The sequence below is a fragment of the Dromiciops gliroides genome, chromosome 5 (genome assembly GCF_019393635.1).
Source record: "Dromiciops gliroides isolate mDroGli1 chromosome 5, mDroGli1.pri, whole genome shotgun sequence".
Classification (NCBI taxonomy): Eukaryota; Metazoa; Chordata; class Mammalia; order Microbiotheria; family Microbiotheriidae; genus Dromiciops; species Dromiciops gliroides.
This window is the reverse complement of record NC_057865.1, coordinates 143121053-143134193: the sequence shown is the minus strand read 5'-3', so window position 1 is coordinate 143134193 and position 13141 is coordinate 143121053. Positions and strand designations below refer to the sequence as shown.

General features: G+C 35.2%; 1 protein-coding gene across 1 annotated transcript in view; it reads right to left on the bottom strand.

Annotated features, from left to right (window-relative positions):
• NRCAM (neuronal cell adhesion molecule) overlaps positions 1 to 13141 on the bottom strand; it is a 208304-nt gene that overhangs the window by 26656 nt on the left and 168507 nt on the right. Inside the window, 4 exon segments of the mRNA XM_043968191.1 lie at positions 4828 to 4863; positions 6074 to 6259; positions 7429 to 7551; positions 11437 to 11641. Of these exon segments, the coding sequence (XP_043824126.1) occupies positions 4828 to 4863; positions 6074 to 6259; positions 7429 to 7551; positions 11437 to 11641 (550 nt within the window).

Below are 13141 nucleotides of genomic sequence, written 5' to 3'. Positions count from 1 at the left end.
AGATAAATATTTTTAATAGCTTCCCTCCTGATTATTCATTTCTTTTTTTTTTTTTTTTTTAGTGAGGCAATGGGGGTTAAGTGACTTGCCCAGGGTCACACAGCTAGTAAGTGTTAAATGTCTGAGGCTGGATTTGAACTCAGGTACTCCTGAATCCAGGGCCAGTGCTTTATCCACTGCACCACCTAGCCGCCCCCCTGATTATTCATTTCTTATTCTTCTTCCTCTTTTAAATCAGAAGGTAAAAATTATACCGTCTGATTAAGTGAATGAGTGAACAGATTGATAAATGAGTCTACTATTTGTTCAGCAAGCCAAGATACAGGAAGAAGTTAAAGAAAGGTCTGTTGATGACCTATGGTTCAGGAAGCATGGATCACTCACTGTAGTGATAGAAATAGAGCTCATCCTTTAATGGAAAAAAAAATCGAATAAAGGGATAACAGAAGGCTCTTGTGTATTTAATGTCACTATATAATAAAATTTATTTATTGGTTATATGAGAAATGCTTAATTATTGGTCTTGTAAAAATCATCAAATAGTTTACATTTAGTTTAGTGCTAGTCAGTCAATGAACATTTAATTACCTATTATGTACTACTGTGCTAAACACTGGGGATATAAAGAAAGATAATCCCTATTCTCAAGGAGCTGGAAGCCTAACGGGCAGAGACAACTTGCAAGCAAATATGTATAAATAAATTTATTAATAAGATAAATAGGAAAAAATCCACAGAAGGAAGGCATTAGAATTATGACAGGCTGGGAAAGGCTTTCTGTACAAGGTGGGTAGGAGCTATAGGAAGTCAGAGAAGCCAAGAGGCAGAGATAAGGAGGGAATGAATCCCAGACATGAGGGACAAACAGTGGAAAATTCTCCAAGTCAAGAGATTGTTCAGTGAACAACAAGAAGGCCAGTGTCACTGAATTAAAGAAAACTATATAAATTTAGCATTTGTATTTCCTTGCCTTAGATGTCTATATGTACATATGCAGCTAAATCTTTATCTCTATATCTTACTTCTCTGAATTTATATTGTTTCCTATCAGTAACATAAGCTCCTTGAGGACAGGGGCTGTCCTGTTTTTGTTTCTAAATCCCTAACGGCTAATGTAATCCTGGGTACATAATAAATGCTTAATAAATTGTCATTGAAATAAAATGAAATTGAATTTCCACATTAGAGTCTAAATTAATTTTGATATGCTACATGCTTATTTCTATAAACTCCACCATCAGCCTTTGTCAGTTTAATTAGTAACTAGCCAAATGGTGTTACTTAGAACTTACTGCTAACCATTTTTTTTTGACTTTGCGTCATCATTAAACTAATAATTGCTATCTCTAGCATTTTTTAAAGGATTTTATTTATTTATTTATTTACATATAAGGTATTTTATTTTTTCCGTTACATGTAAAGATAGTTTTCATCCTTTGTTTATACAAGCTTTACAATTTCAGATCCTTCTCCCTCCCTCCCCTCCCTTCCCCCTCCCCTAGACAGCAGGCAATCTGATATCTCTAGCATTTTTACATGGCCTTTTATTCCAAACCACAGCAACTTATTTCGTTTAGATGAGAGGTTCTTAACTTGGGGTCTGCTAGCTTTAAAAACATTTTTGATAACTATATTTCTATATATTCTGTGTAATTGGTTTCCTCTATAATCCTATGTATTTTATTTTATGCATGTATGCATTATTTTGAGAAGGGATACATAGAATTTATCAGACTGCCAAAGAGGGTCTATCTGTTACTATCCATGAATAACTATAAGTGCTTATGATGGAATAAATGATTTTTTCTACCAAAAAAGCTAAGAATCTCTCTCTGCTTTAGATTCCTAATTGCAGCCATTTTTAACATGTTTTTGAGTTAATGGAATGTTTCATCTAAGATTAAAATAGTTTTTACTGAAGCATAACCATACTATGTTCATTAAGATCAGAAGTTTTAACACATACCTTTTTCAACCACATAGTGTTAATTTTCTATGTACACATCGAACATATGGACATGATTATTCAGAGCAAATGATTTCAATTATTAACATACCATCTCTATCCTTTTTACTTCCCAAATTGTATCATATTTGGGAAGGATCCTTTTACTTAGAAGAGTCTGAATTTTAATTGCTATTAAAGGATGAGCAACTATGAGCAAAACTCAGTTGTGAATTTTTTTTTAATTTACCCAACTGAATGTTCTGGGTCATGCCTGAGTTAGGAGAGGTCTAGACACTGTAGTCACAATATTCAGCATGTACAACTAATCTATTCTTGTTCTCTGGAAATAGGCCTTTTCCAGGCATTTTCATTTATACAGAATGAATCAGCACATTTTGGAAGGAATTAGTTATGAATCTAAACTGGAGCCAAGACATCAAAGAAAATTGAGGATGTGGAACACTTTTCAAAATAAAGCTTGCAAAAAAGGGAAATGTCAATCTGAAAATATTCCATATAGAGAGATATTAAAGTCACGGAAGTAATTCATATGTACAGTGAAGTCCTCAAGTGGGATCAAGGTCAACATGAAATTATTGCCATTTTTCGGAAGTCCCCCCTAGTCATTATAGGTGCTAGCCTTAGAAGTGATGGAAAGGGTCTTTTTGATGACCAAATCCATGTCCCAGAATCTGGTACTCAGTTAACAATATATATGTACATTGTGGTAAAATCAGAGATGACTAATCCACAATACTTTTTAAAGTAATAATAGTTATGCCAAATACACTCATTTTTGAAAGATATTCAGGGATACATTTTTTAGAGTACAATGTAGTTTTCCACTTCATATCTTGTTAAATTTATATCATAAAAATATTGTTGGACTATTTGTTTAGACAAGTAAATAAATTCCTTCATTTATACTACAAAAATGAATTACCTAATACCAATATATCTCTCCTGGGTGATTAATGAAAGTGCATCCTAAATATACCTTACTTCAATTACATCATTTCACACCTATCTACCCAGTGTCTATAATTCCTGCTTATTTTCCTTCATAGCCTTTCAACATGCCATATAGCATTAGTGGGAAGTGGGAAGACTTCTTACCAAACTATTGACATGATTTAGGAGGGAAAAAGAACTTTAGAAATATCAGTAAAGAGGGTCAATCTTGAAAGCACTTGTACATATGTGCACCAAACAGTAGGCTGATGCTTTAGTAGGAAGAACTTAATCTAATAGAATCCCAGACTGAAGAAATTAGTGAATTAGGTTATATGTTCACTTTAAGGAGCATCATTCTCCAAGTTTTATGCTAAGATGTTGTATGTGCCATATTAGTCATGCCATTATCATCAGCTGTTATGTGTAAGACCTCTTGGCAACTAGCTTATACTTGAGAAGAACCAGTACTTAGGTTGTACAGTATAATGGTTCACTAAGCACTAGTTATAAGTTAAAAAACACAATTAAGAAAAAGAATGCAATCTCCTATTTTGTTGCTTAGTTTTAGATATCAGTCAGCCTCCAGTTCCTAATTCTAAATAATATTTGACTATTTCAGTCATTAGCTTAATCTGCTCCCACCAACTGTTATACACAAGATATTTTCCTTTGCTAATGCCTGTAAAATCAGTAAGGTTAAGTGATGGGTGAAGTATAAAAATGTCTTAAGGCTTCCAGGAAAATAATTTACATGTCAGTATCATATTCTTAATTTAAGTATTTTTACTTAAAGTACAGAACATTTTAATTAATAGAATTCTGTTTCACCAGAAAGGTGTTTTTTCCTAATTAGATGTCATTTTAAAAGTTTGGAAGCATTAAACAGGATTAAGATCTTACTTTTTTCACCCAGTAGAATATATATCCAATGCTATGATGAAAAATTATCACTAAAACAGCAATAACTTAAAAGAAATGCATTTTATAGCAAATGTTGCTACAATGCATCAGTTCTACTAGGCCAATGATACCCATGTAACATTCTCACTGAGAGGTAACAGAATGGGAACAGAGGCCAAGATAATATGCTTACTGTTTTTTTTTCTTTTGTTAGTTCAGCATGGTAGTAAGTTAACATTAATACACTTAAGGAATTTAATTGAAGTTTGTTATACTGTCTGGCAAAACTACAATCAAAACAATCCTAATTTAATGTACTAAATATACTTTAAATTATCATCCATAATGAAAAAAACATAACTATAATATACTACCAACATTATTTTTCAAAAGTAGATTTCATGATCTCATTCAGTACTCAAAATCAAATCTGTTTGTATTTTACAATGCAAAGAAGTTCTACTACTAGTAACCACTCAAGTACAAATAATATCTAAGTGATAAGTATGAGGATTCTATATAGAAAACTATTGGTTCTCAAATGATTTACCATTTCTCATCACTTAGGATCATCACCACTGAAATTTCCATTCATATATTCTGTACAAAAACCAAAATGCCCTAAGATCAGGATCCTTAAAGTTTTTTTTTTAAATATGACAGGAATCAATGCATCTAGGGAAGATGGGGGAAAGGATTAGCCATAGATATTAGGTTTGTCCAATTTGGCCATATTTATATCAAAGTAGATTAAGATAAGTTTTCTAATTAATCTTTCTTAAAAATGATTTTTCTTGTGAATTTATGGGGTTTTGCGCAAATGAGAACAGAACTTCAATTAAGGTATATACTGTATTGAGTTCTTTCTGAAGCATTTTCTAGATTTATTTTACATTTCTTTTTTTCTCTATTAAGTATTCAAGGCATGCCCTATGATCATTCTTTCCATACCCATGCTGAAATTTCCCATGCATAACAATGCAAGTTGTACACATTTACAAAGTCATGCAGGTGATTTATTTTACCTTTGTCTGCACCCACAGCAGGTGGGTGAACACCAGCTTTAGTGAAAGAAAACAAAAATAGGACACTATGTGGTTAGTTGCAAGACAGAAGTGCATGCAGAGAGCTTAGCAAAAAATGCTTATTAAAATGCCACTGCACGTAAGTATAATGAAATGAACTACATCAGATATTCTGTTGTTACCAAATGCACCAAGAAGTGAATGCAAAGTTACTATCCATACATCATTTAAGCTATATTAATTGTGTTTTGTGCTAATGATGAACAACACAGGCTGAAGATATTTCAAACAACTTTTTAGAGAAAATACTAACCAACTATAACATTTCAGAAAAGCTTTCAAGATTAAGTGGATAACTTCTAAAAAGCTTTAAAGGTTAGAACTCTGCAAACATACAATGCACTTGATGGCATCATCTTCATTTTCATAAAATCATCTGAAGTGCTAATCATTCAAATAGTCTGAAAAATTCCAAAGGGTTATAAAGCCTAGAATAAGTATAACAGACACTTCTGGCTACATTAAAGTGTTGCTTTTTGCCCCGGATCCTTTAATGACATGTTTTGCTTCTTTAGCCTAGTCAGAATAGTGAATTTAAGGCCCTTGTCCATCCCAAAGAAAAAGTAATGGATTACTTAATTAGCCTTTAGAATGATTAGATTTAGAGGGAAAGGGAACTTCAGAGAGCATCTGACCCAGTTCCTTAATTTTACAGATGAGGAAAAAAGCCCAGAGAAGTTGTGATTTGTCATGTGCATAGTGAAACCCACAAATCATGAACTCTGCCACTATACCACCTTATTACAAAGGAGACAGAGAGAGGCAGAGAGGGAGGCAGAGAGAGAGAAAGAGAGGGAATCAGAGGAACCGAGGCAGAAAGACTGAGACAGAGAGGAGAAAAGGAGAGAGCGAAGGAGAAAGGAAGCAGTGAAGAAAAGTAAAGGAAAGAACAAAGGAAGGGAGGGGGGAAAGAGAAAGGGAGAAAAGAAAGAAAGAAAATTCAACCACCTTGAGAAACTTAATTTCCCCCCCAATACTATAATGTAAACTTTCAAATTTTCATGTTAAACTTGAAAAGATCTTACTACTTTGGTTTTAGATTATACGAAATAATGAAAATCAACTAACAACCTTTACATGACATGTATAAAGATGTCCCTTAAAAAGAGTGAAAAAAGCTTAGAGTTATTAAAATGGAAACACATTGACTTATTGGAACAGATATGAAGACTTTCTTTATACATACCCATCTTACCTTCATCCACAGTTGTCACAGCCTCCTCAGTTATTTGACTTCCGGATCCTGCTGAGGTTTGTGCATAGAAATAAAACTTGTAGCGTGTGCTGTAACTTAAATTTCTTAAAATGAGGCTTGTCATGTTGGCTGGAATTTTTAAATCTACCAAAGGGCCCAATTCATGTGTGCTGTTAACTGTCATGGGAAAACAAATACATTCAGTTAGCTATTCTCATTTCATAACAGGAACACAATCTGCATTACTGAATGTAGCCAACAAAGGGCTCAAACCCAGCTTATTTCTATTCCGTTCTTTCTACAGTTCTGCTCATTCTTCTTTTTTTTTTTTTTTAGTGAGGCAATTGGGGTTAAGTGACTTGCCCAGGGTCACACAGCTAGTAAGTGTTAAGTGTCTGAGGCCGAATTTGAACTCAGGTATTCCTGACTCCAGGGCCGGTGCTCTATCCACTGTGCCACCTAGCTGCCCCCTCTGCTCATTGTTTTTTTTTGGGGGGGGAGGGAGCAGGGCATTGGGGGTTAAGTGACTTGCCCAGGGTCACACAGCTAGTAAGTGTCAAGTGTCTAAGACTGGATTTGAACTCAGGTACTCCAGGGCTGTTGCTTTATCCACTGTGCCACCTAGCTTCCCCCAATCCTGTTCATTCTTCTTCTTTTTTTTTTTTTTAGTGAGGCAATTGGGGTTAAGTGACTTGCCTGGGGTCACACAGCTAGTAAGTGTTAAGTGTCTGAGGTCGGATTTGAACTCAGGTACTCCTGACTCCAGGGCTGGTACTCTATCCACTGCGCCACCTAGCTGCCTCAGTCCTGTTCATTCTTGATGGGACTAAAATGATACTAATCTTTTAGACCTTTTGCAATGAGGCATGTGATAAGTAGAAAAAAGGTAGACGTGCAGGGTGGTTTGAGAAATTCAATATGATGAAAATTTGGAAGATCCTCCATTTGGGGCCACATTATGATTTCTTACCTCTGTCTTCAAATTACAGTTATATGTAATATTAACCCATAAATGTTAGCACAGAGGCAACATATCGAAGTTGTTATTCTTGCTGATATCATAGTTATAGACTTAGCTAATAACAGCACGCCCATTTTAATTAAGTTTTGACCAGTGATAGAAAGCACATGGTCTAAATCTATTGTTTTATAGTGTACATAATCTTTCCCTTCAAATGAAAATGTTGAGAGTATACTTTGATAATTATATTATACAAACTTTAAAGAAATTAAATATTAAAATAAATATCTCTGTATACCCAAAGAATCAGTCAGCTAAGATGTGAAAAGACAGACTTTTCTTCCCCCTTTTTTTATCTCCTTTCCACTCTCCCCCAATAACTTACTTGGCTGAAACTTCAGGGTATATGCTGTCAAAATACCATTTGGATGACTTGGTGGGTCCCATTCCAAAGTTAGTGAATCAAGGGTTGGATTAACAATCTTCAGAAAAAGAGGAGCACTGGGAACTTGTAATGAGAAAATAAGGTCAGTACAAATAATCTCCTCAATATTGCATATTATACATATATGTTAATAGTATTGCATATGAAAATAGCAGATTACCCAACAGGACACAATATTTCAATTTTTAAAGCTTCTAGTTCATTCTTTTGCTTGATACAGTTATCGCCAGGGGTTATCATTGTACCCAACCAGTGTCCAGCTCCAATCATCTCTATTTCTACAGTATCTCTTAAATCTATCTTCTCTCTTTTCCCACTGTCACCATCCTGATTTAGGTTCTCATTGCCATTTCCCTAGACCATCAGTGGTCAAACATTTGGTCTCAGGACTGACTCCTTTATACTTCTAGAAATTATTAAGGACCTCCAAACACTTTTGTTTATGTTGGTTATATCTATCAATATTTACCATGTTAGAAATTAAAACTGATTCACTTAAATATTTATTAAATTCATTTAAAATAACAATAAGCCTATGATATGTTAATATAGCAGACAATAAAAAACCTATATTTTTCAAAAGACTTATTGAGAAGAGTGGAATTGATTTATATATTTTTGCAAATCTTTTTAATGTCTGACAATAGAAGATAGCTGGATTCTCACATCTGCTTCTACATTCAGTGAATTGAGATACATTGTTTTGATTGAATTATATGAAGAAATTTAGCTTTACAAAGATAAGTAGTTAGAAAATAGAGGGGTGTTTTAATAGGAAAATAACATCTAGGTATTATATGAAAATAGTTTTTACTGTGACGAGCATTTGAAAGCTCAGGGACTTTAAGTGGTCCAAAGACAGAACCACTGCCCAAAGCTATTGCAGTTGTTTCTCACATCTAACCTATTTTCTGTTCCATCCCAATCTTTTTTTTTTTTTTTTTTGGTGAAGCAATTGGAGTTAAGTGACTTGCCCAGGGTCACACAGCCAGTAACTGTCAAGTGTCTGAGGCCGGACCTGAACTCAGGTCCTCCTGACTCCAGAGCTGGTGCTCTATCCACTGTGCCACCTAGCTGCCCCTAAATGTAATCTTTGTTTGTTTGTTTTTGTTTTTTGCAGGGCAATGGGGGTTAAGTGACTTGCCCAGGGTCACACAGCTAGTAAGTGTCAAGTGTCTGAGGCTGGATTTGAACTCAGGTACTCTGAATCCAGGGCTGGTGCTTTATCCACTGCACCACCTAGCTGCCCCTCCATCCCACCTTTTTTTATACAGTTGCCAGAATAATCTTCCCAAGACCTAATCTTTCTGAGATCCTAAGGATTTGATCATATCACTCCTCTGCTCAATAATCTTAAAATGGTTACCTGTGGCCCAACTAATAAAAGGTCAAATTTTATCTGGCATTGGTATCATCTACTTTTATAGCCTAATTTTGTATTATGCTTCTCCATGTACTCTATGCTCCAGACAAACTGGACCACTCCTTCCCAAAACATGATCTCACTGTTAAAAGGGTCTCCTGAACTTGTCTTTTCGAGTTACCATATTTTTTCCAGAAACACTGGACTCAGAGCATACAGAAGGCCCTGAATTTGTCAAGTTTGGAGCTTCCCCTGAGCTGACATACACCAAGCTGGACTCTGTGTGTCCTTTGGAGGCAAGACAGGTGCCAGCCATCTGTGCCAGGCTGGGATACTGCTTATGCAGCCAGGGTCTTCTGCAGATAAGGGGACCCTTTTATCTTCATAGTCTAACAGTTACCAGGGGAAAAGAATGAGGCTTTTGCTCCTCCCTGGCATGGGGGGAGGAGTGGGCGTGGGAATGGTTTTGCCCTTTTCCCCATCTTTCCTGCACCATTCCCTCTCCCATGTCACACACCCCTTCCTGGTATCCCAGCCTCTTTTTGTCCTGTTATAAAACTGTAATTTTTTGTAAAATCAAGGAACCCAACAGGTTCCACACGCACGCTCATTACTCTTGTGATAAACATAAGTCTCATGATGTTGTGATTGCCTTTTGACATCACATATTCATGTATTTGCTGACATTGTTCCTTCTCTATCCATACATTATTTTCTTCCTATATTCTATGGTCTAACCAAACTAGCCTTTGTTCTTCCATATATATGACATCTCATTTCCTGCCCCCTTGTCTTTTCCTTTGTTTTTGCATTTCCATTCCTGGAATACATTCCTTCCTCACTTCTGCCCCTTAGAAACCCTTGTTTCCTTCAAGGCTCAGCTCAAACCCTGCCTTTTCCTGATTCCTCCAAACTTCCAGGACCTTCCCTCTTAAAATTACCTTGACTTTATTTTGTAAATAATATGTATAATCGTATTAATGCAATGCAAGCTGCTTAAAAACAGAGACTGTTTCACTTTTCTCTTTGTACTGCCAGCTCCTGGAACATAGTAGGCATATAACAAATACTTGTTGATTGCCTGAAATGTCCTTCTACTTCATTTTTACCTATTTAACTCTTACCCAAGCTTTAAAGTCCAATTCAAATGGGTATGAATTCTCTTATCAGACCTGATATATATACAACATAGATACAATACAATATGTCATATTGCAATCCTTTAATGAACTTGTCATGTAATATTGTGTTAGAATCAGCTCATACAGTCTCTCAAGAACTGGTTGTTAAATTTTCAGTTTGAGCATATACATCTTGGAAATTGGCAAAGGCTACAAATCAGCATTTGAATTTTTTTTTGTTGATTGGTCACTGAAGAAAGCATTAGAAAAAAATCTCAGTAATACAGATTAAACATCAAAAATGTTTTTTTCCCCCTGGGGAGCCAGTTGTTAAACCTTTACCAGTATACTCCTGATAATAATTATCTATGTTGGTGTCTAACCTGCTCTTAACCTCTAAGGTCTAAGAGGTAGGTCAGGGAATATGTTGTATCTAAACTTTATACCACTCCAGAGTTTAGCACATGCTCTACACGTGGAAGGTATTTGATAAATGTCATATTTGTATTTATGTAATTGACAAAAAATTTAATAAAGTTTCATCAGGTACCATCCTAAATATCTTAATTGTTATTTTTTCACTTTTAAAAGTTACCTCTAAAGTCATTAAGGCCATGCCTATACATGGCCCCCTCAAAATTTATCAATTTTTTCCTATTATTTAGACAACTTGAAAATGTTGTCTGAACAATAGTTAAAAAAAAATCTCCCCTTGGTGAAATATTTTATCTAAGCCCATTAAATGGAAACTGCTATTGCTTTTAAATAGAAAACAGGCTTCCCCCTAAAAATAGTTATTTAATATGGTCAAAAGGAGAAAAGGGGAACACTAAAGAAGGAATAGATAGAGAAGCAATGACTGACAGCATCTGACAGAAATACGTATGTACGTCAACCTTGCACTGAAGCTCTGATCGTCTTACTCAGCTATATTTGTTTCATTTGAGTTTCTTTGTAGAAGCATGCCTTATTTTTGACTTGTAAACAGTTAATTTGACCTTGTAATGTCTCCAGTTAGGAGTCAGTAGGGAAAAAAGATGTTTCTTCCAGATCTAAGAAAAGCTAGAGAAAAGTAAGCAGGGGAGTATTCGAGGGCTTTTTACTCTCAGAGAATGTTGGATCTTATTCTCTCCTCACAGTCAGAACTAACAACACTGTGGATGACACAGGTTCTTTACTGTGGTCTGATGCACAATACCTCATCACAGAAAGGGGTGAATAGAGAAATAGATTTATTGGCTCTCCTAAAAAAACACATAATGTAGGTGACTGCCTGCTCTGCCCACGTGTGCTTTTCTATCTCCGTTTGTATATTTTGGGTTTTGTTGTGTACCCATGTAGGAAAAACGAATTTTGGCTTCCAAAATACAGACTAACTCTGTCATATAGAGATCTCCAGGATGCCTCAGCAGCTAATCTGATATTAGCAAAATTCTCATTCTTTTCAGCATGTTAATCTCATACCTCCTTCTGGAGTATTGAATACTTGGTCAACACTGGCAGGCCCCTCCCCTTTCCCATTGACAACTCGAACATTTAGCGTATAATGGCTAAAAGGCTCCAGGCCTGGCAACATGCCATGAGTCTTGTTGCCATTGAAGGTGAGGATTTTTTTCTCAACATGACGCCTGTTCCTCTTGGATGAATTTTTCACTTTCCAGTAGTAAATCTAAATGAAGAGAACAAAAGTCAGCAACATAGGAAGGAGAGAATACTGAAGAAAGTTTCCTCATCTGTAAAATGAGCTGTATTGGGAAGTAGCAAACTTCCAGTATCTTTGCCAAGAAAACCCCAAACGGGGTCACAAAGAGTCAGAAATGACTGAAAATGACTGAACAACAATATATTGTTAGGTGGACATAAAAACAACAGTCAGCTACACTATATCCAGGAAATGGATGATAATGACTAAACTCAAAATCATTGATAAAGAAGGATACAGTGATTATAGAAAAGGTAATATGATGATAGAGTAAATTTTAACTACCCAGTAATTTTATGTTTGGGAAAATCAAATAATGATTATGGCACTTTTAGTATATTTTATGCTTGCTTTATTTCTTTAACGTAATAGCAAAACAGAAAAGAGGAACTTTTTTCATAATAATTCCTGAATTATCAGTTAGTATTCAATCAATTAACCAATAATTATTTATTAAGTACAGGTATTCTGGGATACAAGGTAGAAATGTATTGTAGGAAATGATGTAGGTGAGAAAAATTCCTCTTGGCTTTGGGCTCTATCCAATATATCACGCTCTTACTTGTTTTCTCCAGCAATCCTGCAGCATGGCTAGGCTGTGCCAAGGATAAACTATTGTTTTGTGTACTATTTTGTTATGTTTGCTTTTTAATAAAATGAGCATTATAATAGTTAAAAAAATTAACTTCCTGCAGTCAGAATGAACAAGCCAGGAAGTTTAGTATAGTTAAAAGTCACCTCTAAATCTGCCATGATGGTCATTGTTCATAAGAAAGACCCTGAGGCACTCTAAGGTCTTGAAGTACCATCCGAATTATCCAAGAAAGACTAAATTACGTTTTAGCACTTGTCCTGACCTGTGATTTCATCAGGTGTGAAGCATTTCTTCTAATGCTTAATGGTAATTTTTCTGTAATTTATAGTTCTAGAGAATTGCCTGGGCCACTGAGAGGTTAAGTGATGGTCACATAGCCTGTCTGCAGGCTTCCTAGTTCTGGGTCATAAGTGGGACTTGAACTCATGTCTTCCTGATTTTAAGTATGGCTTTCTATCTACGACAGCCTTGATTCTCTAGTTTTAGTATTAAGTTCATTTTACCATGTTAGCAATCTTTGAAGATTGGTAATCCATACACAGAAGTACTCTAATTTCCAGAATAGTTGATTATTTTTAGGCCAAGCAGAATATTTTATCTTTGATTATATGACATCAAGAAATTTTAATCTTGGATCATCACCTAAGACTGTTTAGGTACAGGTCACAACTGAAAGTATCTAGGATGGATCAGATAGATTCTTAAATTTACTTTTTAGATCTGAATGTAGATTTTCTAGATTCATTTTTGTTATATATTCTATACATCAATATATCAACATATTCTATACTGACTCTACCAAATCTAGCTTCCAAATTCCCAATAATTGATAACTAACACTAATATAGTACTTTCAAGTTTGCAAAGCTCTT